Source organism: Aulostomus chinensis, chromosome 14, assembly GCF_037954235.1.
Source record: "Aulostomus chinensis isolate RoL2024-O1b breed Wild chromosome 14, RoL_Achi_v1.0, whole genome shotgun sequence".
Classification (NCBI taxonomy): Eukaryota; Metazoa; Chordata; class Actinopteri; order Syngnathiformes; family Aulostomidae; genus Aulostomus; species Aulostomus chinensis.
In genome coordinates, this window is record NC_141333.1 from 8,723,003 (window position 1) to 8,750,812 (window position 27,810).

At 42.1% G+C, this 27,810-nt stretch overlaps 2 protein-coding genes and 1 long non-coding RNA gene across 6 annotated transcripts in view; 2 read left to right on the forward strand and 1 right to left on the reverse strand.

The window, feature by feature from the left end:
• The window catches only part of pde4cb (phosphodiesterase 4C, cAMP-specific b), an 82,090-nt gene extending 68,813 nt beyond the window's left edge, over positions 1-13,277 (forward strand). For all 4 annotated transcript variants that reach the window (XM_086225453.1, XM_086225455.1, XM_086225456.1 and 1 more), the window contains 9 exons: positions 2,087-2,180; positions 4,892-5,064; positions 5,151-5,249; positions 5,541-5,705; positions 5,809-5,908; positions 6,736-6,890; positions 7,366-7,488; positions 8,230-8,412; positions 8,692-13,277. In XM_086225453.1, the coding sequence (XP_086081579.1) occupies positions 2,087-2,180; positions 4,892-5,064; positions 5,151-5,249; positions 5,541-5,705; positions 5,809-5,908; positions 6,736-6,890; positions 7,366-7,488; positions 8,230-8,412; positions 8,692-9,249 (1,650 nt within the window). In that variant the 3' untranslated portion in view covers positions 9,250-13,277. The remainder of the gene's footprint in view (positions 1-2,086; positions 2,181-4,891; positions 5,065-5,150; positions 5,250-5,540; positions 5,706-5,808; positions 5,909-6,735; positions 6,891-7,365; positions 7,489-8,229; positions 8,413-8,691) is intronic.
• Positions 13,278-13,293: 16 nt separating this feature from the next.
• On the reverse strand, positions 13,294-18,273 carry LOC147249638 (uncharacterized). Its single transcript, XR_015119379.1, has 4 exons — positions 18,144-18,273; positions 15,047-15,199; positions 14,869-14,937; positions 13,294-13,509 (listed from the first exon to the last, which is right to left on the reverse strand). It is a non-coding gene; the product is annotated as an uncharacterized LOC147249638 (long non-coding RNA).
• Positions 18,274-22,830: 4,557 nt separating this feature from the next.
• On the forward strand, positions 22,831-27,165 carry LOC147249639 (gamma-interferon-inducible lysosomal thiol reductase-like). The gene is made up of 7 exons (XM_086223642.1): positions 22,831-23,044; positions 24,238-24,426; positions 24,746-24,817; positions 24,892-24,981; positions 25,651-25,803; positions 25,898-25,966; positions 27,020-27,165. Exons 1-7 carry the CDS (start codon positions 22,913-22,915, stop codon positions 27,077-27,079), a joined length of 765 nt encoding a protein of 254 aa, XP_086079768.1. The 5' UTR covers positions 22,831-22,912; the 3' UTR covers positions 27,080-27,165.
• Positions 27,166-27,810: the final 645 nt, after the last annotated feature.

Below are 27,810 nucleotides of genomic sequence, written 5' to 3' on the forward strand. Positions count from 1 at the left end.
CAGCAGGTGTCAACAGGTTTTACTGTCAAAAAACTCAGAATTGGCCAAAGGTTAATTTAAACTGGTTTGTCAATGGCAGACACAAGTTTTGAAGATCATTTGGGACAAATTTACCATGTCACAATGTGGGAGGAATGATTTTGTGTTATGTTTTTGCATCAGTTTTAATTCAACTTTCAAATATTGTTCAAAAGCTGTGGAGTTGATTTTGTAGTTCATATTTCTGGTGGAGCAAGCAAACCTTCCCTGTTACACTGTTTAGAAACAGCATACGAGGGAAAAAAAAGGTTCAATGACGTATCCACCACCACCACCCCCCCGTCTGCTTTGTTCCACCATCTGGCTGCTACACTCAACCCTCCTTCATCTTCCAGTCAGCCAATCACATTAATCTCCTCTACCCAGCCCCTAAAGACAGAACAATCTGATTGGACAGAGAGAGGCAACCAGCTTGCAGGGCGGGGGAGAAGGGGGGGGGTGTCCTCACGGCCAACAGTGTGGGACAGTAGTTGAATGAGCGACTGCAGTCACACCCTTTCTCCCCTGATAGCAGACCACATCCCCATTCTCCTCCCACCTCACCCTACCCCACTCTCCCCCTTTGGACCCCCCTACCCCCCACCCCTCCTGCGTCTGCCTCCAGGAGTCCACATGGGACTGTGGGAACTTTTCTTTCCATGGGGACTTCTTTCCATATTCAAACTGCCCCCGCTGAAGAACTGAGAGTACATTACAAGACATAACTAAGCAAGCAAACTTGTCTGGCCATGATTTGGGATTTTAGCAGACAATAAAGAACATGCGTGGGCTGGCATGCCCACGCCGGCTCTCTGGGTTTGTCTGTGCGGGAGTCTCAGACAGGTGAGTGACGAGGAGCGCTGCTGGTTTGCCTTGTTTACATTTGAATGCATTGATCAGTAGTGCAGGCTTGACAGGGCGGCTGAGTGGTGAGTGAGTCTCGCTGTCGGATGTGACTGGCTCCGAAACAGATATGAGGGGGGAAAAAGGAGACAAAGACATGCATGTCAGAGGGAGGACCTGGACTTGTACGTAGCAGAATATGAAAAACTGAGAATGGTTTATAACAACAGGAATGTGTATTATATATTCAGGAGATGGAGGGAGGAAAAAGCAAAGAAAAGCATGACAGAGTGAGTGTTTGTATTAAGAAGCTATTGAATTAAACTATATACATGGGGTTGCAGCTACAGTGCACGATTATGTCTCATCTTTCTGTGTTTGTCTATATGTGTGTCACATAGTATCTGTGTTACCACTGCAGCATCACTCTCTCTCCGAGTTCCCCTCCCGCCTCACTGCCACCACGTGCCAAAGATGTTATATAATCTGCTTGGAAGCTACCGCTGCCATAAAACTGAGCGGGGGAGACACTGAGCACTTCTGTTTTTAAACATACTTTTGGGGAATATATGACACGCTGGTATTTGTTCATCCAAACAGCACAGATCCTCTCTGGATTTTGCAAACTGGCAGCTCAGCTATAGAAATTAGAGCTCTTATAAAATAGACATTTCTTCAATAAAATATATCTTTGAGCCCCAAAGTGGCAGTATTTCTGCCCTGTTCATGTGATTTTTTTTCATTAACCAATGAATTTGCTTAAATGCACTATTCCATCCCTGATGTTGGTGCTGTATTACTGTTCTCAACAGTAGAGGACTCAGTTGCTGTATGTCAGTTGTGTCTGACCTTTGTTGTATTTTTACTGCATACATCTTGCGTTGAACTTTGCACATTCTTTTGATATTTAATAATCTTGAGTTTTTAAACATTTTTTTTTCAACAGTGGGACAGAAAAATCGTGTAAATTAACAGTTAAATATCAAAACATGATGACACCGGGTGATGATGAGAAATGTGGTCTTAGTGTATAGAATCACAATTTGTTCCAACATGGTCCAAATGCTCGTGTCCAGTTATCATAATTGTTATACACCTCAATATTAATGTTTGAGGAAGCAACACATGAACCTTTAACCTTGTTTGCGTTTGTATGCTAAATTCTTATTTAAAGTTTACAAGGACTAATCCCACCTCTGTTTGTGGTTTTGATGTGTCCACACAGTTTAAGAGGATGCTAAACCGTGAACTGACACAGTTATCAGAGACCAGCCGCTCAGGGAATCAGGTGTCAGAGTTCATCGCCAGCACCTTCCTTGGTGAGTTTGAACAGCAAGCAGAAACAATAACAGGATATTTGCATGGGCTGCTGCTGAAATCAGTGGTAAAAGAAACTTTTTGCAAAGCAATGAGTCCATGAATGATAATTTTTCATTTTGGAGAACCATTGAACTGCTGTCATTTGAGGGCAATTGAACTGTTCATTATTTTCAGTCTATTCTGTTGTATTTCATACATACAGTTTCAGTAATACTGTTGGACCTTTAGTGTATCATGCCTTTGTGAGGGTTATACAGTGCAGTTTTAAAGAAATGATCTCAGAAAGGTCCTGATTTGACTGTTTGGAACAGCACCATGAACTCTAAAATTAGCAGAGTGTGATACAGAGAGGTGTTTCTCATTTTTGGTCTAATCACATTGATACAAATGCAGTGGAAACAGAAGTTCTTGTCCATGTGTAAATTACATATTTTAACTCTTATGTCAGTGCTATGTGCCTGTGGTGGCACTCCAACAGATTATATGAGTGTTACACCAGCTTACAGGATGTGAGTGTGGTAGGAGTACTGTAAATACAATAAATAAAAACATAAATAGATGAAAATCATTGTAGAGCAGAAATTATTCTAGTGTTGGTCATTATTCTCATTTTCATCCAAGGTTCATTAAAATGGAGATCTTTATTAAACAATAATGTTTTCTTAAGACTAAAGAATATGAAATGTAGGCAGGACATCTCTGTGGCACCACATTATTTAATTTAGAAATGTTTTTTTGACACACAAATATTGCGCCTGCTTGCAAGTTCAGAATTGCAGTATTGGCCATAGTGCAATTTTTTAAAATAAATAACAGGGAAGATTAACGATGTTGCCTAACCAGTGTGTTTTTGTTTTGTGTTTTTATTTGAGATGATTTTTAGCATATATATATATATATATATATATATATATATGTGTGTGTGTGTGTGTGTGTGTGTGTGTGTGTGTGTGTATATATATATATATATATATATATATATATATATATTTAAGAGCAGTGTGAAAAAGAAAATTGTATTTAAAAGGAAACCATGCAAATTTTTCCAAATGTAGAGGTTTATCAAACAGATGAGGTACAGGAGTAGCTAAAGAAAAGGGGGGGGTGAAGAACATACACAAAAAAGTAAGTGAGAAATTAAAGGAAATAATTAATAATAATTCCAAGGGTTTTTATTGAGATGAAGAGAAGATAGCACTGCAAAAGAGAGGGATTTTTGTATTTTACGTTGCAGGAAAAGAAGGGGAATTGTAAAAACAAGGGAGAGAGCCTGTTTTCAAAGGAGGAGAGGACTGTTTGTTAATAGGATGGAGAAGGTGAGAAGGTGGATTTTTCCTTCCCTAAAAGACAAGGAGGCACAGCGATAGACAGCATTCCCGGACACATTGTGTGGCGTTGTCGTAGCAACAGGGTGCAATATTATTAGACGGCATGTTGCATCAATAGGAGAATCAGTCTTCGGCAACCCTGCCGGCAGGATGGAGGTCCAGCCAAATAAGGATTGAGCTGTCAGTCTAACAGCGTTTTGATATGAGTGCCTCGGTGTCAAGCCTGGCTGTGTTTGGAGATGAACACCATGGTTTTGGGTGTGAGGAAGAGGAGGCACTGTGAGAGAGGTGAGAGGGGACAGACAGCGCCTTGTGTGACGCTGCCACTTAGGTCGCTCTGCATCCATATGGTGGTGTGTGTGCGTGCGTGCTTCTGTGCTCAGATCTTGGATAATGTTTGATCGTTTCTACAATCTGGGTCAAAACAGATGGGAAATACTGAGGATGATACATGGACTAAAGTTGGCTGTCTGATGTGTACCCTGCAGTATGTATACTTTTATTTGGCAAAATGGTAGTTTATTACCTTGATATGTACAAAAACTGATGAGTCATTTCCAACATTACTGGAATAGCATCTTTGTGTCTTTGGAAACCTCAGTTTGGTGATTTCCATGCTTTGCTTAAGGGATTGCATGCTTCAATGATGACAGGGAGATCTCCAACCTGTAAGCAAGATGAAACCTTTACAATTCTCAAATTCATCATCAAGCTAACACCAACTATGTCTCCTGAAAAGCTGCTATTCTCTAATTACACTCATATTCAATATATATTCGCTTATACTGCTTCTATGTGGAGTGAGGAGGCTGTCTGTTCTCATTTTATTTAAGTAAATGCTCAGATGCTTAATTCATAACATATACTTAGAGCAGATTAACTTGTACACTAATATGCCTCTTCATTAGGTACACCTGTGCTGTGTAATGCCAGCCAATGAAACAGCTCTGCCATGAATACTTCTTTTATTAATTTTAAAGTTTTTCAGTTTTTGTTCACTGTCAGAAAGGTTGGAGAGATGTGACGAGATCAGATGAGAGTGGCTGTGAGCTCTGGAACATTGGTTTACTGAAAACAGTTACCAATATTTTAGTAGCAAACTAGTTCAAAACTTGCTTTTTAAAAAAATGTTTGAAACAGGCTTAAAGAGCTCATTTACTGTATCATATGTTGCTATGTACTGTTGTGCTCCGGAGACCTACAGGCTAACATGCATTATACTGAAAACCAGTAGTTTGATAAAAGCTGCTCACTTTGCTGAATGTTTAACTATCTGTCTTCCCCCATTTCTAGTGTCTGTACACTTAGAAAATTCAAATATTGAGCCAAAAATGACCAACAATGTTTATGTGTTTAAAAATACAAAATTAATCATATTGCAGAGAAACAACATGATGTGGAGATCCTGTCTCCACCTCCTAAGGAGAAGGAGAAGAAGAAGAGGCCGATGTCACAGATCAGTGGTGTGAAAAAGGCCACACAAAGCCCCAGCCTCGCATCCACCTGCATTCCCCGCTTCGGAGTCAACACCCCCCAGGAGAACCTGCTGGCGAAGGTGGGTCTGTATTCACCAAGAGAAACATACATACACGCATCCTTAAAGAAACAGGCGTGTATAAACGTCATATTTAACATCTCCAGGAAATTGAAGACATCAATCGTTGGGGTATGGATATATTCAAGATATCGGAACTTTCTGGAAACCGTCCTCTGACAGTCATCATGTTCTCCATCTTCCAGGTAAAAGAATCCAGCAAGAGAAATCGTGGTAGAATGAGCAGAAACAATCCATTTCCTCATTTCAGCACCCTTGTAAAGATTTTAAATCTGAGACTACTATGGTTATCATGGTCAACCTTTAACACCACCAGGTTGGATCTGCCAACCAAAATAATAAATATAATGTGTCTTTATTTTGCACATTTGTTACTGGACTGTTGAATTGAATTCCATCCTTCCATCTCACAATTCAATAGAAAATTGGTTGTCATCTCATCATGACCTATACTCTCCTCCTCCTAACCGTGCCAGGAGCGAGACCTTTTAAAAACCTTCAAGATCCCAGCTGACACCTTCATCACCTTCATGATGACCTTGGAGGACCATTACCATGCTGATGTAGCTTATCACAACAACATCCATGCAGCTGACGTGGTGCAGTCCACCCACGTGCTCCTGTCCACCCCTGCACTAGAGGTGAGTTGTTATATTTTTGGGATGTAGTCCTGGAAGTAACTACTACTCTTAGCGTAAAGCGAGAGCCGATATCATTGTTATCTTCCACTCTTGTCTGTCCCAGGCCGTCTTCACAGACCTCGAGATCATGGCCGTTTTGTTCGCCAGCGCCATCCATGATGTCGACCACCCGGGAGTCACTAACCAGTTCTTAATAAACACCAGTAGGTTCCTTCTTCTTTCTGTCCACCACTGCCAGACCAGGTTCAGAAACACAAATCTTTAAGTGTTTAGTTCCTTTGAAAAACATTTGTAGACAAAATGCTTTTTACATTCCATTTCAAAAGGATGTCACCCAAACAGTGTGTTTCACCTTTTAGTGACTCCCCGTTAGAGGATGTCCTGATCCCACAAAAAGAAATTCTTCTCTCTATTATTTCTTTGTCACTCCAGAATTCAGAAGCCGGCCACATATTATTAGTTGGAAGCTAATGGACTTCAGAACTGTCCACACACACTTTTTCCAGTATAATTCAAGGTTTCTTTATCCACTTGTATGCTCAATAATCCTCAATCACTTTGACTTTAGCTCGTTCACACTTGAGCCGAACCAGAGGCATCATGTTCTAGTCAGGAGGGGGGGTTCTTCTTTTTTTTTTTAGCTTAAATAAATGTGTTTTTGAAATACTAAACATTTAGCATGCTTGGATTATACTGGGCGTTTTAGACAGGTTTTCTGTCGGTAGTTATTCATCTCCATTAGAGTCAAGGAAAAAATATATGGCTGCCATTTTTTGACAGCTGAAGCAAGAAAAAGTTGGTGAGTCACTCAAAGGCAACAGCCATATTCCAACATTCATACATCTATATGAAAATATCAGAAAAGTCGAAAAACGCTGATATTTATTGAAATACTTGGTGCTCCATATGCTGCAGAATCCAATGTCCATTGGACTCCCGTGAACACTGATTTAGAACACTGAATAAATAGGAGCTAAGCTTGAGGTTTCTTATAAAACATATTTACCAGCTTCCACGTTTACCTTTTCAGGTTCCGAGCTGGCACTGATGTACAACGATGCCTCTGTGCTAGAGAACCACCACCTCGCTGTGGGCTTCAAACTGCTCCAAGAGGAGAACTGTGACATCTTCCAGAACCTCAGCAAGAAACAGAGAGACTCCCTCCGCAAGATGGTGATTGACATGGTGAGACATTTCACATCACACACTAACGTCATATTCTGGGGAGATTGTCATGTTTTATAGAACCCTGACATACATTTGTAGTTGACGGTCTCTTATTGCTTACTTTCGAAAAGAACACGAAAGGTGGAACTTTTGAGAATGTTGAGGAAAAAGGCTAAATACAAGTGAAATTACACTCATGCAGGAACATGCAGAACAGTTCTAGTTCTTTCAAAAAATCCTATGAGGGTTTTATGTTGACGTCTGTGACTTCTTAGTAGTGTTTTTATTTAATCCTTTGTGTTTTGTTTTGGGGTTTTTTGATGAAGGAAACTGTGGTTGTGTTGTTGTTAAAGAGCATTAAGCATTAAAAGGCCAATAACCACAAACAATCTCTCTCCTCACACAATTAAAAGTGTCACTGTAAGACTTATGATTCATATTTCTGTATCAGCCGTCGTTCTTAGATTGTGTGTGTTTTTCTGCCCTTAATTAGGTGCTGGCCACTGATATGTCCAAACACATGAACTTCTTGGCAGACATGAAAACAATGGTGGAGACAAAGAAGGTGACCAGTCTGGGAGTTTTGCTGCTCGACAACTATTCTGACCGTATCCAGGTAAGAGATAAATGTCTGTATTTATATCTGCTAATTGATCAGTACCACATATTGTAGCATATTTTGCTTACAAGTCTGTTAAATATGGTGTAAAATGAAAAGTGCATCATTAATCTGTTGGAAAAGTCAGAAAATTTTAAATATTGTAGTTCAAATGCTCAGCAGTGCTTTTTCACAGTAAAAAGATCCATCATAGGGCGCACTGCACTGTTTGTATGGAGATTTGTGTGAAAGTGCTGCAGCCTAGTGGGCACATCCTGGTCATTATGTCTTGTAGTTTTGTGCCGGTACAGCAGTATCAGCAAAATACAATGGGACAAAAGTGAACACTGTACAGTAGAAGTGAGACTCTTTCAAGGATTGTAGGATCTGAATTGAGGCAAGAAACCTAATCCCAAAAATTTTGGTAAACTCATGATTATTTAACATGATAAGTCATTGGATTTAGAAGCCGTGTGCATTTTTTGAACATTTATGTGTGGTTTTCTCCTAAATTGATTAAAAATAAATTAATTAGATCAGTAAAATACCAAAATCATATAAACACACACATTTTTTTTTAATTTCCTTGTAGTGCAGGGAAGTTTTGTGCTGTATTTGTAGCATAGTTCAAAACTACAGCAGCATAATGATCATTTTATCTTAAATTTTTTTGAAAGTCTGTAAAACAGATGCATGCACATTAAGTTATTGTGTCCAAAAAACAACAGTAGCATAGCCTGACTGACATGTCTCCTCCAGGTTCTTCAGAACATGGTCCACTGTGCTGACCTGAGCAACCCAACCAAACCTCTGGAGCTTTACCGGAAGTGGACGGACCGCATCATGGTGGAGTTCTTCACACAGGGAGACCGAGAGCGGGACAAGGGCATGGAGATCAGCCCCATGTGTGACAAACACAACGCCTCCATAGAGAAGAGCCAGGTAACACACAGACATTTAGACGAAATAGATTGAGACAAAATTAAAGGCCTTAAGGTTATATTTGTGTGTTCTTGCTGCCATGCTTCCTCTAAAACGCTGAATAGCAACAAATGTGGCTGTAGAATATTTTACTCTTTTATCTATGAGTCTGATTCATCCTGTGTCTTCTGGAATCTCCTCACTGACATCTTAGACTAGACCAGTTTGCTGGTATGAATAAATGTCTTGTTTTTGCGCTGCATCAGTGTGTTAATTGCTGTCATTTTAAATGTTGCTCAGGTGGGGTTCATCGACTACATTGTTCACCCTCTGTGGGAGACGTGGGCAGACTTGGTGCACCCTGATGCCCAGGACATCCTAGACACCCTGGAGGACAACAGGGAGTGGTACCAGAGCATGATCCCCCGCAGCCCCTCACCCTCCAGTCCAGAGGGGCACCATGCCGAGGTGGGACCAGGAGGGGGAGCTGTTGGGGCTGGAGGGCCTCACCCAGGAGGGGGAGGCACAGACAAGTTCCAGTTTGAACTCACACTGGAGGAAGAGGAAGAGGATGAGGAGTTGGAGTCTGACTTAGAGAGTCCCCTCGAGGATGATTCACAGTCAGGTCTGGAGAGGCAGCAAGACTCCTCCTCCCCTTCTCTGTCCCCAGACCCCCGCAGCAGCAGGTACCGCCCCCCTTCACCTCACCCCTCGCGGACCCTAAGTCTGGTTACCATGTCGGTGCGGAGCCCCCACCCTCACAGAACACTAGCCTCACCAGGGCGGGAAGGTGCCGACAGGGACAGAGACCTCAGCCAGGAGGGTGACGGGGTTGCCTGCCTCCGTATGGGCACATAACAACCAGCACAACCTGCCCTGCCTGAGAGACAGGACCTCTGGGTATAGAAGACAAAGGCAGGGCAGGCCTTTGCCAATAAAGTCTGTAAGATCACCACAGTCCCTTTACACTGGAGACATCCTCTCTGGAGAACCGAGGGACATGCCCCCTCTGGTTTATTTTGTTTTTCAGCAAGAGAATTTTGCCTCTCTTTGGGTGCCTGATCGGCCTCTGTGTCCCACCCTGCTTTGTTGTAGCTTCAGTTGGGAGTGTCCCAGAACAAGGCTGCCGCATTTTAACTGGGAAGAAGAGTTGAGCCGAGGCGAGGTCCTGTACCAAGAACAAAAAGGTAAAAAAGAAAGGAAATGTCTTCCTCCAAAATCACATTTGGACATGAGCAGCAAATGAAGATGTGACGGTTTGACAGGGTCTTGGAAATTATTTTGCACCATAGTTTTAATTTAGGACATGAAGTTATCGTGTCCGCTTGGAGAACGTGAGTATGATTTCTTTGTTTAAGCCTTTTGAGAGTGATGTGAGAGATGAATCATTTACCAAATACAGGATGTAGATGAGCAGTGAGAAACTGATGGACCTAAACCTCAGGGTATGAAGAGAAACAAACATTGAATGTAGCACGAATGTAGTGGGTACCCCTGACCCCAAACTGTCCTTCCTGTTTGATTTACCTCTAAAGCAGAGACAGCTGAGACTCTTTTGAACCAGTTTTGTCTCTACATTTAATTAAAAACCCTTTAATAGAGAATTTGGCACCTGAAGCAATCAAATAATATTTAAACCAGCGTGTAGCACCACAGAGATTGAGCACTGAAGAAGACACCACCTGTATTATTGGTTGGAGCTTTATTTTTTTTAACCTGAGAAGATTTCTAATGGTGTCATTGTTTTGAACAGTTCTTCGTTGTACGTTTGCTGGTCTTGTCTGTGTTTATGTGCTTAAAAAGCATTTTTTTTAATCAGGGTGCCTCCAGTCCGCAGTAGCACTTTACCGTCTCTGCCGCTCAGCTCTTCGAATCAGTTACAAAGGGCTTCACCCACTGTAGGCCTACCGACCCCACAAAAACAGGACAGAAGATCTGATGCGACGTACATGAAGGCGGGCAGGAAACTGACTGATTTGATGAGCTGCTGCTAAATCTGTTAACATAATTTGATGAATTCCTTCCTAATTCACTCTATAAAAAACAACAACTGGGTTTGATGTATGCTTTAGGTAAAAAAAAAAAAAAAACTACATACATATGTTACTAAAACAGCTGGCCACTGTAGTTTTGAGCAAAGGATAATCAAGTGTATTCAAGTTCAGTGTTCAGTAGTGGATTTACTGCTATACTGAGGATTGGACAGTCCCAGTCTCGTGTCAATGAAGGAACATTCACCTAGTGCAGCACAGCAGTTCATTCAATTTTCTTTTAGTCAACAATTTAATAATGCCGAGAAATAAACTGTCTTTGGGTCACACTAGCAACACTAAGAAGATTTGACTACAAATGAGAAAGATCAGTGGATTTATCCTGAAATTGGGACGAGATGTTACAAGGTTGTTGTTTTTTTTAGTTTTTTTTGGTTTTTTTGTAAAGTTACAAACTCAATTTAACCTCGAGGGGCAGATCCTCAGTCTGAGTGAGGACAAAACTTCCTGAAAAACCCCTCTAACAGATACAAAAATTAAAAAGGATAAAAAGGCCGGGAACCTCAGGGAGGGCCGCAGAGGAGGGATGGCACTCGCTGGACATACAGCCATGCTGGCGGTAGAGAGCAGGTACAGAACCACAGCTTCTACAACAACTGAAGAGAGAAACAATCTAATACAAGTACATGATGAATGTATACAAAGAATCCCTATGGGGGGGCAGTTTCAGAAGTTGGCCCCATACATTGAACCTCATCTCCTCTTAGAGCACACACCTTGTGTGGACCTAGTCAGTACTAATAATGTGAGAAAAATGTTCAAATGATATAGCTTGATCTTACTAACTCAAACCTTAAACGCATCTGAGCCAGAACCATCCTGTTCAACAAATACCAAACTATTTAAATCAGTATTTCTACACACAGAAATTTTCTCCAAAGTCAGAGGAGGTTGGACTCGTTTCCTGCCCTGCCGACAGGTATAATTGGAGGTTCGTCAAGGAGCACAGTTTCAAACACGGCTTGTTTAAGTTCAAACTATACAGATGGATTTCCATCAGTCTTATTTGCTAGTTCGTGCTCGACTGGGACAACTGTGTGCCATAAGTGTTGAAAACACGCAAACACCTGCCAGCCTACGATGCTATACGTTTTTACACTAGAGATTTTAACCTGATGATTGTATCACATAGTGTTAGTTTTTACCAACGATTCATGTTAACTGTATTTAAAAGCAGATTTATTAGATTTTGTGCAACTTAGAAGCAGTCTATTAAGCCCTTTCCTAATCTGATAGCTGAGACTTGAGAATGTGTGTGTGTGTGTGTGTGTGTGTGTGTGTGTGTGTGTAGTTTCAGGAGCTCATGAGTCGTCCGTACATGTTCTGTCTAGATCAGTGTTCGTAGCCATCACTGAGGTAGAACCACCAGGAAGCATGCAAAGCACTACACAGGATTTAACGCACTTCCTGGTCAGGCAGTAGTAGGAAACACTAGTCTTACAGTATTTCATTAACTCAGTACGTTTTATGTTCAGCCTTATATGTGATAAAGGAGGTTGGTGCCTGATGTTGAAGAGTCACTGTGCTATTTTTGACATGCTGAGCCCTCAGAAAAGCGTTGAGATTTTAAGAGATCCGAAGAACTTCAAACATGTAGTTTAAAAAAGAAGTCAGCTTATCATCATAATGAGTGATAATGTATTAAATGCATTGATTTGTTAATTATCTGATTCTACTTTGGTTTGAAAGGATCAGACAAAGGTTTCTTTACATGGATCATATTTGTATCGATTTATGAAAATTAATCCAATGGTCAGCCACAGAACATAAGGTGCAAAGCTCTACTTTCCCCCCCGGTACCTTGATTACAGTTTTCACCATCAAAATCAAGTGTAGATGCCCTCACCATTATGAAGCGTTTCATGGCACGATGATAATGCTTCTCACAGACATAGACTGCCATCTTCAGGCTAAACTGTCTGCTCATACAGTACACATTTAAAATATAGTGAGCAAGATGCTTTGAGGTTTTCTCGGCAGCTTACTGAAGAATGCTTAAGTTTCTTTAGCATCCCTTTAAGAGAAAATTTAAAATGTTAACACTGAGACAACAAGCTGGTCTTTGTCTTTTCCATCCAACAGATATTATTGGTCACACAGGGATTTCTACTCTCTGTTTTACTCGATAATCCAGACTGCCAATAGTTTTCAACCATCACTACAAATGTGCAACGTTCACCTGACTGCTGGAGCGGTAGATGCTTCATTGTGCTGAATGTAAACTCTTAGTTTGTCTTCAGCTCTTCTGTAGCGTTGGAACCAATGAATTGTGAAGTTTGCATGCTGTAAACAAACTGCAACAGATGCAATTAACTAGTTCGAGGCGCCATAAAAAGCCCCCAAGTAATTTCGGGAAATGGATCGCGCACAAGTTAACGCAGCATTTTCATCATGTCAGTAGTGAAGAACTTAAACCTTTAAACAGCAGAACAGAATGAGGCATTGAATGGCAAGTCAAACTCAGCACTCTGGCTCTTTGCAGGAAAAACATCAGCATCAGACACTGTTAATTGTGTTCAACAGTAACACATTTAAACTCTTGCTGTTCTTGTGCTGCCAACAAATGTTCATGCTGTCTCGTTTTTTGTTTTTCCAGCTTGTGTTGTGCAAACTTCAAGGATATTTATTCTTCAAAACATGTCTGTAGAGACAAAGTACTGTAAAGTAGGACATTTAATGTTATGTTCTCAAGCCTAAAAATCAAATATACTTTACAAGTATGTCTACATCTGCCACTCCGATGTTTTTGACAAAGACAATTTTTGTTTCTCATTTTAAGCCAAATCAGTTTTAGGAGTTCAGGTTGTTTATGTGGAAAATGCCAATAAATTATATGAAAACTAATGTCAGACTGGCTGTTATTTATATGTCCATCTAATACATGAAAAGAGTCAAGACCCGCAGTTTAACAGTCCGATTTTATCCACTTTCAGCTCTTGAGGTTAGTACAGAATGTAGTAATGTGACACTACATGCTTTTTAGATATGAGAATGAGTTTTGTTGCGTTCAGCAGAAGCTTCTGTTCAGTCTGACTGGGGCTCCTGTGCAGGCTGGAGGCTTCACTCTCTAAAACATCAAGGTCACATCAGATCAAGACGCTCTTCTTCAGAAATCTATAAGTGTTGATACAGTAAGAAAAGACAAGGACCCGATTCACACGGCAACATATGAAGACTGATGCAACTGCCAAGCCATACCTAACACAATGACAAACAGTGTGTCGTGTTGAATTATGAGAGAAAATGCACAATAAAAAAAAGGTATTTGCAGGTTTAACTCACCAGCACCAGTCCCAAAAATCTAGGACTAAAAAACTGAAAAACTTTCCCACACATTTACCATGGGGCTGGGAGGCTGCTGATGAATAATTGGACGGGGGGGTCGTCCAATGTCTGGGGCTGAGGTAGTAAAACAACTCCGCGATGGCAGAGCTCCAGGAGCGGATGAGATCCACCCTGGGTATCTCAGGGCTCTGGATGTTTTAGGGCTGTCTTGGTTGACACGTCTCTGCAACATTGCGTGGACATCGGGTGCGGTGCTTTTGAAGTGGCAGACCAGGGTGGTGGTTCCCATCTTGAAGAAAGGGGACCAGAGGTGTGTTCTAATTATCGGGGGTTCACACTCCTCAGCCTCCCTGGAAAGGTATACACCAGGGTACTGGAGAGGAGGGTCAGGTCGATAGTCGAACCTCAGATCAAGGAGGAGCAATGTGTTTTTTGTCCTGGCGGCCAGGACAATGGAGTCCATTGTGGTAAAGAGGGAGCTTAGCCAAAAGGCAAAGGTCTCGATTTACCGGTCAATCTATGTTCCAACCCTCACCTATGGTCATGAGCTTTGGGTAACGACCGAAATAACAAGATCGCAAATACAAGCGACCGATGAGTTTCCTCCGCAGGGTGGCTGGGCTCTCCCTTAGAGATAGGGTGAGAAGCTCAGTCATTCGGGAGGGATTCAGAGTACAACCGCTGCTTCTCCATGTCGAGAGGAGTCAGTTGAGGTGGTTCAGACATCTGGTGAGGATGCCTCCTGGACGCCTCCCTCGGGAGGTTTCCTGGGCATGCCCAAACAGGAGGAGGCCTTGGGGCGACCCAGGACATGCTGGAGGGATTTTTATCTCTGGGCTGGCCTGGGAACGCCTCGGGATTCCCCCCGGAAGAGCTGGTGGATGTGGCTTGGGAGAGGGCAGTCTGGGTTTCCTTGCTGAGGCTGCTGCCCCCACGACCCAGACCTGGATAAGCTAAGGACAATGAGACGAGACGAGAGAGAGCCTGTTTTGCTAACGCCTTATGAGGGATCATTGCCAAAAGGAGGAAATCCATTTCAGCATCTTCACACAAATTCTTATCAGCCAGAGCCTTGTTTGCTTAATCTTCTTGAAATAAAAGGTCTGCTTGGTTCAATTCAAACAATGGATCAAGTTCTCACCTTGTAAAGTTGGCAAACCAAACGGAAAAGGGACGACATGGCCTTGTCCTCGTTCTCTTCTGTGTGTTCCTGCAACACAATTTAGGCTTTTTTTTTTAAACAATCATTCACAAGTCAGATAATATCACTGTATGTGCATCCACTGTATGTGCATCCATCGGCCCCACTGTTGTTTTACCCCGTTGAAGGTGACCCAGGGGACGTGTGTGTGCGCGGGGTTCAGCGCTCTGGTCATGACAGCGTTGGCGTGCATCAACCGGCGGCCCAAACCTCCCTTCACACAGGAGTCAACGCTGCTCCAGGAGACAGAGGGAGCGTAGAGCTGAAGACACTGAGATGACAGGATCACACACACGGATATTTAAGCCTCCATGATGGGATATTATATTGTTAAAAACACAAATCTCAGGGTGTTGCAGCTTCATGCTTCAATTATTTTCCCTTATGATTAAAAAAAAAGATTAAAAAAATTAGCAAACATGTTAGTATTTGATTTTTTTTTTTAATTTAGCACTTTGGGTGTGCTAAAATTTCTATGAGCTGATCTTCAGCGTAGGTGAGAAATGCATCCTTCTGTTATCATTCCAAAATTTGACACATTCAATACAAATTCAAGCAGATGATGGGAGTCAATACAACCCAATAATAGTCAAAATAACAGTAGGTAGGCGAGGAATCTTCAACCCGATTTTGGAAGCAACACTGCCATCCACTTTGTGGACCAGAGGATTACAGGCTTGGATTATTCTACGAAACAGTCGCGTATGGTGACATCAGTCAAGCCGTTTTTACGAGGCGTCTGTATATGCTGAGGTTTAGTCTCATTTCCTTTTGTTACCATCATTTACAACCGAATTGTTTTTGCATTCATGAGCAGACATAGCACACACACACACACATATAGAAGAAGTAGATCAAACAGTTTTATGTCGCATGTAATTATGGACACAGTGACCTCATCATCATACTCAGCAGCTGGGCAGCGCTGACAACATCTGAGGGAGATGTTGATAATCTTCAAACGTTGTTGGGGGGGTTTGTGTGTGTTGGACAGCTTTGGTGTTGTCATGGGAAGCGTTAACGAGCGAGAAGCGTTCACAAAGTGCTTGGATTATATTCAGTGGATTAGCGATGTGGCAGGATTTAGCAGTAACTTTTATCTGACAATTAAAAAAAAAAATTATAGTCATTACAAAAAAATGGACCCTGCAACATTTTGGGTAAATATTTATTTTTTTATCTTACCCGATATCAAATGAGAATATTCTTACCAACATTTTACAATCATAAAATGTTTCAAATCCAGGGACATGTGGGCATGTTTTGTTTCGTGCATATAATCAAGTACCTCTACTTGTCCCTCTATTACATTCAGCTACACACCTATTAATGTTTCTGTAACTTCGGCTTTTAGTTTTTTCCATTGCGATTGTATGAATTTGTCTCTCTGCTTAATGCTTAAGCATTTAGATGCAGTTAGTTAACTTGTCGCTGAGAGAAAATAATGTTGCGGTAAATGTTTACTGCACCAATTATGCAATGACATCGTGCGTTTTGTCCTTTACTGGTTGGTGGAATAGCTCGTCTTTCTTTTAGGAGTCACATCTCTAGACATCTAATGTTTTGAAACATTTTAGTTTGTGTAAAAGTCTCCCTCTACTTCGGAACATCGTTGTTCATGTATGCACTTTGATCCCCAATAAAGTCAAAATGATCCAAAATTCCTGTGTGTTTCCTCCGCTGATTTTTGTAAATCACTGGTCTGATCACCGGATGAGCAGAAAAGTGGTTGACATCAATCCATGAAACATGTTTGAGAGAACAAGTCCAAGTACTTTGTTGCGCTCCAAGTTTAGACTTATTCAGTCCCCTGTTTTAGTACTACACATTCAAAGGTAACTACCAAAGTCTCAGAGAGAAAATGTCTCCACCACGGTGAGCCCAACCCAACAAAACAAGCAGCAGTGAGCTGGTAGCCTAAACTTAGAACATTATCCCAAATGTTTAAGATGTCTGAGCAAATTTAAGAGTACAGCAAAGTGTACATCTTACAGTTTGTAAAATCAAGCCCTGTTGATTTTGCCTGATCTTGCTAACAAACTGAGAACAACACAACTGCTATGTGAGCAGATACACGATGTGTCTGCTTTTCAGACGCTCAGCAGTCATACTGACTCTCACAGAGAGAGAGAGAAAGAGAATCCATCCATCCATCCATTTTCTTCTGCTTATCCTGTTAAGAGTCAAGGGGGGTGGAGCCTGTCCCAGCAGCCTTCGTGCAAGAGGTAGGGTTCACCGTGGATGGGTCACCAGCGCATTGCAGGGCCAACAAATATAGAGAGACAACCATTCACACTGCTGAGGATTGCAATGACTTGAGAGATGCTGCTGAGGATTACTCTGATTCGACGATTACTCTTGAGGACTACTCTGACTAGACGGTTACTCTTGAGGATTGTTCTGAATAGAGGATTCATCTTGAAGATTACTCTGACTTGAGAGATACTGCTGAGAATAACTCTGGCTTGAGGATAACTCCGGAGGATTACTCAGACTTGAGGATTACTCTTTGTGATGCTATGAATTAATAACAGGCGACACGGTGGTGCAGTGGTTAGCATTGTCACTTCACAACAAGAAGGTTCCAGGTTCAGGGTTCAAGCCCCAACTTGACTTTGACTTGATCTCTCTATATGGAGTCTCCATGTTCTCCCTGTTCCTGTGTGGGTTCTCTCTGGTACTCCAGCTTCCTCCCACAGTCCAAAGACATCAAGAGGGGACGAGGCTGATTGATACTCTAAATTGACCGTAGGCGTGACTGAGTGTGAATGGTTGTCTGTCTCTATGTGTTGTATATGAGCAGCCCCCCTGCAAGCCTTAGCAGGATAAGAAAATGGATGGATGGACGGATTCTCTCTCTCTGAGAGTCAGTATTACTGCTGAGAGTGTGACACGCAGACACATTGTTTGTCTGCGCAGTAAATCACAGTAGAACTCCAGTTCCCAGCATGCCCCGAAGTTCCGCATTCCCGGAGGAGAGGAGTTGATTCAGTGGTGTACGCACGCAGACCGGTAAATACAAAAACGTAAAGTTAGTAATATGCCTCGTTTATTTTTTTTTTATCGTAAAACAACAGACATAATATGGTGTCAGGAGAGGCCGATGGCAAGTGAAGACAGAAGTGAAGAAAACAATCTGCAGTGGGCCACGAGAGAGCCGTTATAAGATCACGGTCGCGTGAGTCAAGATAGAAGCAGGATACGAGCTCGCTCACCTGACGGCGGCCAGTGAGAGTGGAGGGAGAGAGGAATTATAGTTAAATAGTTCCTGAAGACAACTAGTAAATTACTCGACCTGCATTCCAGGTACCTCGACCTGTCACGCATAAACAACATCCACCCTCATGCGTGCAGTGACTGGTTATCTTGCCGACAATTGGAAGCGGCAGAAACCACTCGAGCTCAGGCAAAGGGGCTATGCAGAGGTAAGACGTCAGTGCATGCAGTGAAAAAGGAGCTGCAGAAAAGGACAACATTTAACAAAGGAACCAAAAGAGAAAACCACAGAGTTCAAGAGAGCTAGATGAGGAGGCAGAAACAAGCCCAAGTCATGTCCAGCATATGGCAAGTCCTGTAACAACTTTTGAAAGAGCAATCACCGCTCGAAATGCTCAGAAAGTGGGCAACTGGACTCACCTATTCCAAGTTGCCTAGTTTGATCATTTTTGAGAATTACGATGACCTGGATGACTGAGAATATTCACAAGTACGCTCAAAAAGTGGCCTCAAAGAAGAAAGTCCACGCAGCCAAAGAGGAGGGGGACGCAGAGTTCATAGTGGACAGTGTGCAGACTTGTAGTGCTGACAAAGCTGAATGGATTGTGCCAGTAGAGGTGAATGAGACAATAATAGCATCCAAGCTTGATACAGGAGCCCAGGTAAAGCTGCTATCTATGGAGGACTACAACACACTTACCCTAAAGAGCAAGAGCCATCCTATAAAAATGAAAGTGACAGGATACACTGCAGAAAATGTACCAGTCCAAGGGAGCTGTGTAACAACCTTCAAAAGCAAGGGAAAACAGGTCAAGGCACAGCGACTGATCATGGATGAGACTGTTCAACCAATCCTTGGACTTGGTGCATGTGAGTTGCTCAGTCTGGTCAAGAGAATGTTTGTATCGTGACATCACCAGAGACCGCAGATGATCATGACTCGCTCATGGAGTACAAGGGCTGTTTTGAAGGACTTGGATGTTTACCTGGAAAACACAGAATATCTGTGGATGAAAGTGTGTCCCCAGTTGTGCAAGAAGGTCCCGTTCACGCTAAGGGAAAAACAGAAGGTGAAACTGGCAGGCTGGAAGATGGAGGTCATGACGAACTTAAATGAGCCTACAGAATGACAGGTGCTTTGAGAATTTGCTTAGATCCAAGGGACCTCAAAAAGGCAATTAAGAGGGAACACTTCAAGTGACCAACCAGAGAAGAAATCATGGTGCAGTTTGCTGGTGCGGGTGCTTCAGTAAACTGGATGCTTGGTCAGGTTCCTGGCAACTAAAGCTAGAAGAGGAGAGTTCGAGGCTTTGTACCTTCAACACACCTGAGGGCAGGTACCGCTCTCTTTGTCTGCCTTATGGCATCTTGTCAGCACCTGAGGTGTACCACAAGATCATACACATGATATTTGAGCACACACCAGGCGTTGACACCATGATGGATGATATGATAGTATGGGGGTCCACTTGAGAAGAACACGACACAAGACTGAGACAAGTGCTGGACGAGACATCAGAGGTCAACCTAAAACTGAATAAGGACAAACCTGAGTTTGGAGTGAAAGCACTTACCTTCGTGGGAGATGTCGTCAGCGAGGCAGGGGTGAGGCCGGACACAAGAAAGACATCAGCAATCAACAACATGGAAGAGCCCCAGGACAAAGACGAGGTCAGACAGTTCCTCGGGATGGTAACTTAGCTTGCCAAGTTTATACCACAGTCGTCAACGCACTCAGCTCCTCTCAGAAAAACGAGGGGACCTGGTCCCATGAGCAGGAACGATGTTTTCTGAAAATGAAGGAGATTCTTACACAAGAGTCAGTGCTGAAGTTCTACGATCCGGAGAAGAGCATCAGGATCTCCGCAGATGGGAGCGGTGCTACTGCAACAACATGACGAGCAGTGACTACCGGTCGCCTACGCATCCAGAGTCTTGACAAGCGAGGAGTACAGGAATGCACAAATTGAAAAAGAGCTTCTAGCAAGTTCATATGCATGTAGAAGATTTGACCGATATGTTCATGGCCAAGCTTTTGAAGTGGAAACGGACCATAAACCTCTGTTGTCCATCATGTCCAAGCCACTGAATGACTGTCCTGTACAGATACAATGCATGTTGATAAGACTGCAAAAGTATGACATACACATGATAGTCACACCTGGAAAGTACATTTTCGCTGCCGACACGCTGTCCAGGGCAGTCAATAAGAAGGAGAGTGCAGACAGTTGGAAAAGCGCAGAGATAGAGGCATACGTTGACATGATCGTGACATCGCTCCCTGTGTCTGCTGACAGAACAGAACAGAACGGAACAGGAGAGAAATCGCTGCAGGCAAAACTATGAAAGAGCTTAAGGAGAAAATAAAAACAGGATGGCCACAAAACAAAGCCAGCTGTCCAAGGAGAATACAGGACTACTGGAACCACAGAGCGGAGCTAACAGTGGTGGATGACAGTGATGAAGGGGAACAAGTTCGTCATACCATCCTCTCGACGCAAAGAAATGCTCCAAAAGATACACGAAGGCCACCTCTGAGGAGTTGAGTGCAAACGCAGGGTATGAGAGGTGATGTACTGGCCAAGAATCAATCACGACATAAGCCGGACAACAGCGTCTTGTGAACTTTGTCGCACCTGCAGACCAAAACAACAGGCAGAGCCACTTATGCCTCATCCTGTTGCCTAACAGACCTTACTGTAAAGTAGGAGCTGACCTGTTTGTGACGGAAGGAGTTACACAGTGGTCACAGACTACTTTTCCAACTCTCCCCAAGTTGGAACGCTGCAGTCCACATCAAGTAGAACAGTCATCAGCTACGTCAAGACTGGGTTCCTGAGACACGGCATCCTGTGTGAACTGTTTACAGACAATGGCCTGCAGTTTTCTAGCTGTGAGTTTGCTTCCTTCCCCAAGGAGTGGGGATTCCAACACTCTACTCCAAGTCCCACCTACCCAAGATCCAACGGCTTGGCAGAAAGCTTTGTAAAGACAGTCAAAGGTCTGATGAAGAAGGCTGAGAACAGAGATGACTTTCAAAAAAGCTTACTGATCTACAGGAGTGCGCCCCTGCAGAACAGCCTATCACCAGCCCATATGCTGATGGGTTGGCGTATTCGTTCCAACCTACCTATCGGCGAGGACTTGATGACGCCCAAGTTATGTTAAAAATGACTGTTTATAGTTATGTACCTACCTTTACTTATCGTTACGTCCCTGTTTAAAAAAATAAACTGTAAAGAAAAGTGAAATCTGAATGTATTGAAAGATTGTTAATGCATTATTTCCTCTTAAGGGATAAGAATATAAGGTTTGGTTCAAGTTAATATATGTTTGACGAATCTTGCTTTCTTTTATAGGGGGAAAGATGGGATGTTATGAGTTAACATTAGAACTCCAGTTCCCAGCATTCCACGGAGTTATAGGCATGCACACTTACCTGATAGGAGGAGAGCTGTTGGTTCGGTGAAGATGTCTGCAGGCAGACCAGGAAATACAAAAACACATGAAGTTAGTAATAAAAAAATTAATAAAACAACAGACATAACACTCTTGAGAATTACTCAGACTTGAGGATTACTCTTGAGGATTACTCAGATTTGAGGATTACTCTTGAGGATTACTCTTGAGGATAACTCTGACTTGAGGATTACCCTTGAGGATTACTCTGATTTGAGGATTACCCTTGAGGATTACTCTGACCTGAGGATTACTCTTGAGGATTGATTGAAGAGAATGAACCACATTTGAATCAGGGCTTCAACTGAGCTGCTTGTATTATTTTATATCATAAAATAACTTTTTAATATATTGTTCAGTAGTTTTAAGATAAAAACTAAACATTTGAAGTTGTTTTCTTACTCTCTGCGTCCCACTCTGGTCCCTTGCCTCTCTGAGGTGTTTTCTGTCCAGGGGTGACCCAGGACTTGTGGGGCCCGTCCTGGTGCTAAGGTGTGACACTGCTACAGATACACAGCTGTGTCACGGCAGCCAGCGGTGATGTTGGTTCATTAATCTACTTTTTGTTTCTTGTGAGGGAGAACTGAGACTCCAAAGGTGAGTCAGCTCCTGTCTAGTCTTGACTGATCGTCCCACAGGCAACACTGTTGATGGGTTGTTGTTTTTTTAGAGTGACAGAGGGTCTCTGGGGCCTGTTGACTCACCTGGATTTAAAGGTGAAGGCTATCCTTGTCCTCCTGGCTTGAGTGGAGAAACCAGACTACATGGGGTGGGTATACCTGGACTCTAGTCTGCGTATCGATTTATCAACCAATATTTGCCTGTTTGGGCCTTCATGTTGAGCTTTCTGCTGTCGCATCAGCGTCTGAGTGTCCTGTCTTTATCTACCAACGCACTTTTTGTGTAAAAGGAAAAAAAAGAATTAGGAGAAACAAATTATTTCACAAAATATACATGTATTTGTGAGAGAAACAAACTTTGAGGACTTTTTCAACCCTCAATTTAGTCTGACAGACAGGAGGTCAGACCTGATGGCTTCTTATAACATGAAGGTTTTGTGAGTTACAAGAGGAACGCAAGCGCGAGTACAAAGAAATCTACCAGAAAATTTACATTACGTCCTCTAGAGGGGGCATCATTGTAGCCCGTGGTTTCACTGGGCCGAGAAGAGAAGTATCCGAGGGTCCCTGAAGGCAGCAGCAGCAGCTGATCACACCTGGCGTTAATCAGATGACGCCGCTCATTAGGAAGCGCAGTTTCAGTGAGCTCGGCGCTCGGCTTGACGCGGACTTTTCTCCGGGTAAGAGGCATGGAACTGGCCTGGATCTTCGCTGCGTTCGTACTCGCCTGGAGGAGTTCAGGGACTTCTCATCCCAAACCGTCATGTCGCTACCCTCCGTCACAGTGGTGTCGCTCCCTCGAAATAGCAATAGAGTGTAAGGTGAGTTGCTCTGCTTGCAGGAGATATTTTCTTTATTCATTTAATGGCGGTAGGAAATATTACAGAAGCTGAAGGCGTTGCAAAGATGCGAAGATTATTAATATGATATATGTATATATTGTGTTCGGAAATTCAGTTTTAACAGAACTATGTCATTTCATCGAGAGATACATTTCTTTTAATGCTGCCTATTTGGTGCCCTAACTTTTAAATGAAGATTAAGTTCATTTCCCAATGCAACTTTTTTTTTCTGATGGAGGTTATTTTATGTTTACCTCGTGAATAGGCCTAAATGAATTAATTTTAATAAAGTGTATTTATTCCAAAATGTGGAGGGATTGAGTTGGGATCACTGTCTTCCTGACTGGAAATGAGAGTCATGCTGCAGAAATTGAGCACCAGAGGTTCTTCATATGACTTGTGTCCAATGACAAGTTAATCAGATTAAAGAGGACTGAAGGGGAAAATGCTGCTTTACGTTTGTTTGTTTTTTTCTTAATGAAATTTTATATTTTAAGTGATCGTTTATTGTGTCTTCTAAGGATAAGCTTGGTAAACGAATAAAAAAAAATATTGCAGAAAAGCTCAAAGATGTCTTATGTTACGTGTTTTCAACCCAACATCAGGGGTGTGATTTCCCCCCCCCCCCCCCCCCCCCGGAATTTTCTGGAAATCTGGCTTTTTCGACCTGAAAATGATGCTCTTTGAAATTATGCAAGTCTGTTTTTTTTTATTATTTTTTGAGGGGGTGTATGCCGGGTATGTTAAACAAACTAGTGGAAATCAACTTGATGTAGCTGCCTGTATGTGCAGAACGTGATCGGTCCGGATATTGTGCTAAGTTTTCAACCCCAAATGAAACGATCCATAGGCCTGCCTCATGCAGGCAGCTACAGACAGGTGCCTGCCCTACATAAGACCATGCACTAAGACAGACAAGCTGGGGATGACCGCTACTGGCACCGCTAACGTGTTCATCAATTCATGTCTCTCCACAAGTAGGCTAGTAGATGAACGCAGAGCTCCAAATAAATGCTAAATGTATTTAAGCAATGTCAGTCTGTGTGTGTGTGTGTGTGTGTGTGTGATGTCACATCACGTGACATGCACTGTATATTTTCCTACTTTTTTTTTGTCCTTTGCCAATCACACCTATGCAACATCTGACCTGCTGCCTTGTTGTTGTTGTGTAGGTGCAGAAACAGTGTATGGAGGTCAACGCTACCAGGCCGGACGGGGCGGTCCCTCCAGTGTCTGTCAAGCTGTACTATGAGAGTCTGTGTCCAGCCTGCAGAGTCTTCATCACCCAGCAGCTCTTCCCCACATGGACGATGCTGCAGGACATCATGACGGTCACTCTCATCCCCTATGGCAATGCTAAGGTTTTTTTGTTTTGTTTTTTATTCAGATAAGTCGCTACTAAAAGTGGTTCATTATGGCAACGTTTTGGAGGAAAACCCTTTGACGTTAATGTCGCTAGAAGTCGTTACCGTCCTCTGAAGATGTTACGAATATATTCAGAAACCAACTTCTTGAAAGACTAAATCCGAGCATAACAAAAGAGTGAGTTAAACAAAAGAGTGAGTTAATATTTAAGTTTGTCCTCTAAAATACTGTTGATGGTGTACTTTTAAGCCTTTGAATGTCTTTTTCTTACTCACTTTTGAAGATCTGCTCAGCAAACTCCTGCTCTCCTTCTAGGAGCTTCAGTCAGTGAACTCTCCCTTCACCTGCCAGCACAAAGAGCCTGAATGCCACGGAAATATGATTGAGGTTTGCATTGTTTGACACAGTTGCACCCCCCCCCCCCAAATTTTTTTTTTAAGATTAATCAACATCTTCCTCAGGCTTGTGTCATCCACTTGACGGGTCATGCAGCCTTTCAGATTATCTACTGCATGGAGTCTGCAGCAAACGTTGTCAGCGCTGCCCAGCCGGTGAGTATGATGATGAGGTCAGCGTCCATGATTACATGCAAAATAAACTCTTTGATCGTGTGTGTGTGCGAACGCAGAACAGATCTTGCTGCTGTAAATGATGCCAACAAAGGGAAATGAGACTAAACCTCAGCATATACAGACGCCTCGTAAACTGATGTCACCATACGCAAGTATTTCATATCAGAATCCAGAGGCTGTGAGCCTGCCATCTGTTGCTCCCTAAATCAGGTTGCAGCTCCTTCACCTCACTATTATTTTGAATGTAAATCAGACAAATTTATATATTTTTTTTCTTTTTTAAATGACACAGATGTTTGATTTCCAGTCAGAAGCATTTGCTGTCCCAACTTTTATTGGGTTGTATTGACTCCCATCATCTGCTTAAATTTGTTTTTGAATGTGTCAAATTTTGGAATGATAACAGAAGGATGCATTTCTCACCTACGCTGAAGATCAGCTCATAGAAATTTTAGCACATCCAAAGTGCTAAATTAAAAATAAAAATCAAATACTAACATGTTTGCTAATTTTTTTAATCTTTTTTTTTAATCATAAGGGAAAATAATTTAAGCATGAAGCTGCAACACCCTGAGATTTGTGTTTTTAACAATATAATATCCCATCATGGAGGCTTAAATATCCGTGTGTGTGATCCTGTCATCTCAGTGTCTTCAGCTCTACGCTCCCTCTGTCTCCTGGAGCAGCGTTGACTCCTGTGTGAAGGGAGGTTTGGGCCGCCGGTTGATGCACGCCAACGCTGTCATGACCAGAGCGCTGAACCCCGCGCACACACACGTCCCCTGGGTCACCTTCAACGGGGTAAAACAACAGTGGGGCCGATGGATGCACATACAGTGATATTATCTGACTTGTGAATGATTGTTTAAAAAAAAAAGCCTAAATTGTGTTGCAGGAACACACAGAAGAGAACGAGGACAAGGCCATGTCGTCCCTTTTCCGTTTGGTTTGCCAACTTTACAAGGTGAGAACTTGATCCATTGTTTGAATTGAACCAAGCAGACCTTTTATTTCAAGAAGATTAAGCAAACAAGGCTCTGGCTGATAGGAATTTGTGTGCAGATGCTGAAATGGATTTCCTGCTTTTGGTGTTAGCAAAACAGTTATTGGATGATTTGCAGTTGAACAAACTTTGTCCATTGACCAGAAAAGTCACTTCACACATTTTCTAAAAAGTAACATCTTCTGACTGAACAGAAGCTTCTGCTGAACGCAACAAAACTCATTCTCATATCTAACAAGCATGTAGTGTCACATTACTACATTCTGTACTAACCTCAAGAGCTGAAAGTGGATAAAATCGGACTGTTAAACTGCGGGTCTTGACTCGTTTCATGTATTAGATGGACATATAAATAACAGCCAGTCTGACATTAGTTTTTATAAAATGTATTGACATTTTGCACGTAAACAACCTGAACTCATAAAACTGATTTGGCTTAAAATGAAAAACAAAAATAGTCTTTGTCAAAAACGTCGGCGTGGCAGATGTAGACATACTTGTCCTACTTCCCAGTACTTTGTCTCTACAGACATGTTTTGATGACACGGGCTTGAAAAACAAAAAACGAGACAGCATGAACATTTGTTGACAGCACAAGAACTAGAGTTTAAATTTTTACTGTTGAACAAAATTAACACTGTCTGATGCTGATGTTTTCCTCTAAAGAGCCAGAGTGCTGAGTGTGATCAAGTCATGGTAATCCTCAAATCAAAGTAATCCTAATATCAAACCAATCCGGAAAAGTAATCCCCAAATCAGAGTAATCCTAATGTTGGAGTAGTCCTCTAAAGTAATGGTTCTCAATACATAGTAGTCAGGATCTTAAAAAATTACGCATTGACTCTCATAACTTAACAGTCTGTGTACTTGTGTTTGTGCAGAGGTCTGTCTTTTAAGTTGCATCAGTCTGTATATTTTGCGATGTGAGTCTGGTGCTTCTACTTTCTTACTGTATCAACACTTATAGATTTCTGAAGAAGAGCTTCTTGATCTGATGTGACTCTGATGTTTCAGGGAGTGAAGCCTCCAGCCTGCACAGGAGCCCCAGTCAGACTGAACAGAAGCTTCTGCTGAACGCAACAAAACCCATTCTAAAATCTACCTTCAATCTGAACCAACCTCAAAAGCTGAAAGTGAATAAAATCAGATAGTTAAACATGTGGGTCTGACTCTTTTCATTCATTTAATGGATATATGAGTAACAGCCAGTTTGATACGTTTGTTAGGCTCTAGGACAGATTAATATTGTCCTACTAGCCAGTACTTTGTCTCTACAAGACATATTTGGAAAAATTTGCTTGAAGATGTTTGCATAACACAGCCTATAAAAACTAAAAACAAGACAGCAGCACAAGAACATCAAGAATTTAAATATGACTGAACAAAATTAGTGTCTGGTGCGGGTTTTATTTCTGTAAGAAGCCAGTGGAGTAATACTCAAATCAAAGTAATCCTGAAAAGTAATCCCCAAATCAGAGGAATAAAAAAATAATCCTAAAAAATTGTAATCCTAAAATGTTATCCTCAAAAGTAAACCTAAAATGAAAGTAAACCCTAAAGGTAATCCAAATATCAGAGTACTGCACAAAAGTAATCCTAAAATAGGTGTAATCCTAAAGTTTGAGTAAACCTAAAACGAGAGTCATCCTGAAATGAGAGTAATCCTCAAAAGTAATCCAATGATGAACATCACCACCCAAGTAGCCTATTGTTCTGGCATTACGACCACTTGTTTTTGCCACCACTCCCTTGGGTGGTTATATACCTGATACTTCCCACCAGAATTTCAGAACTGAGAAGCTTCT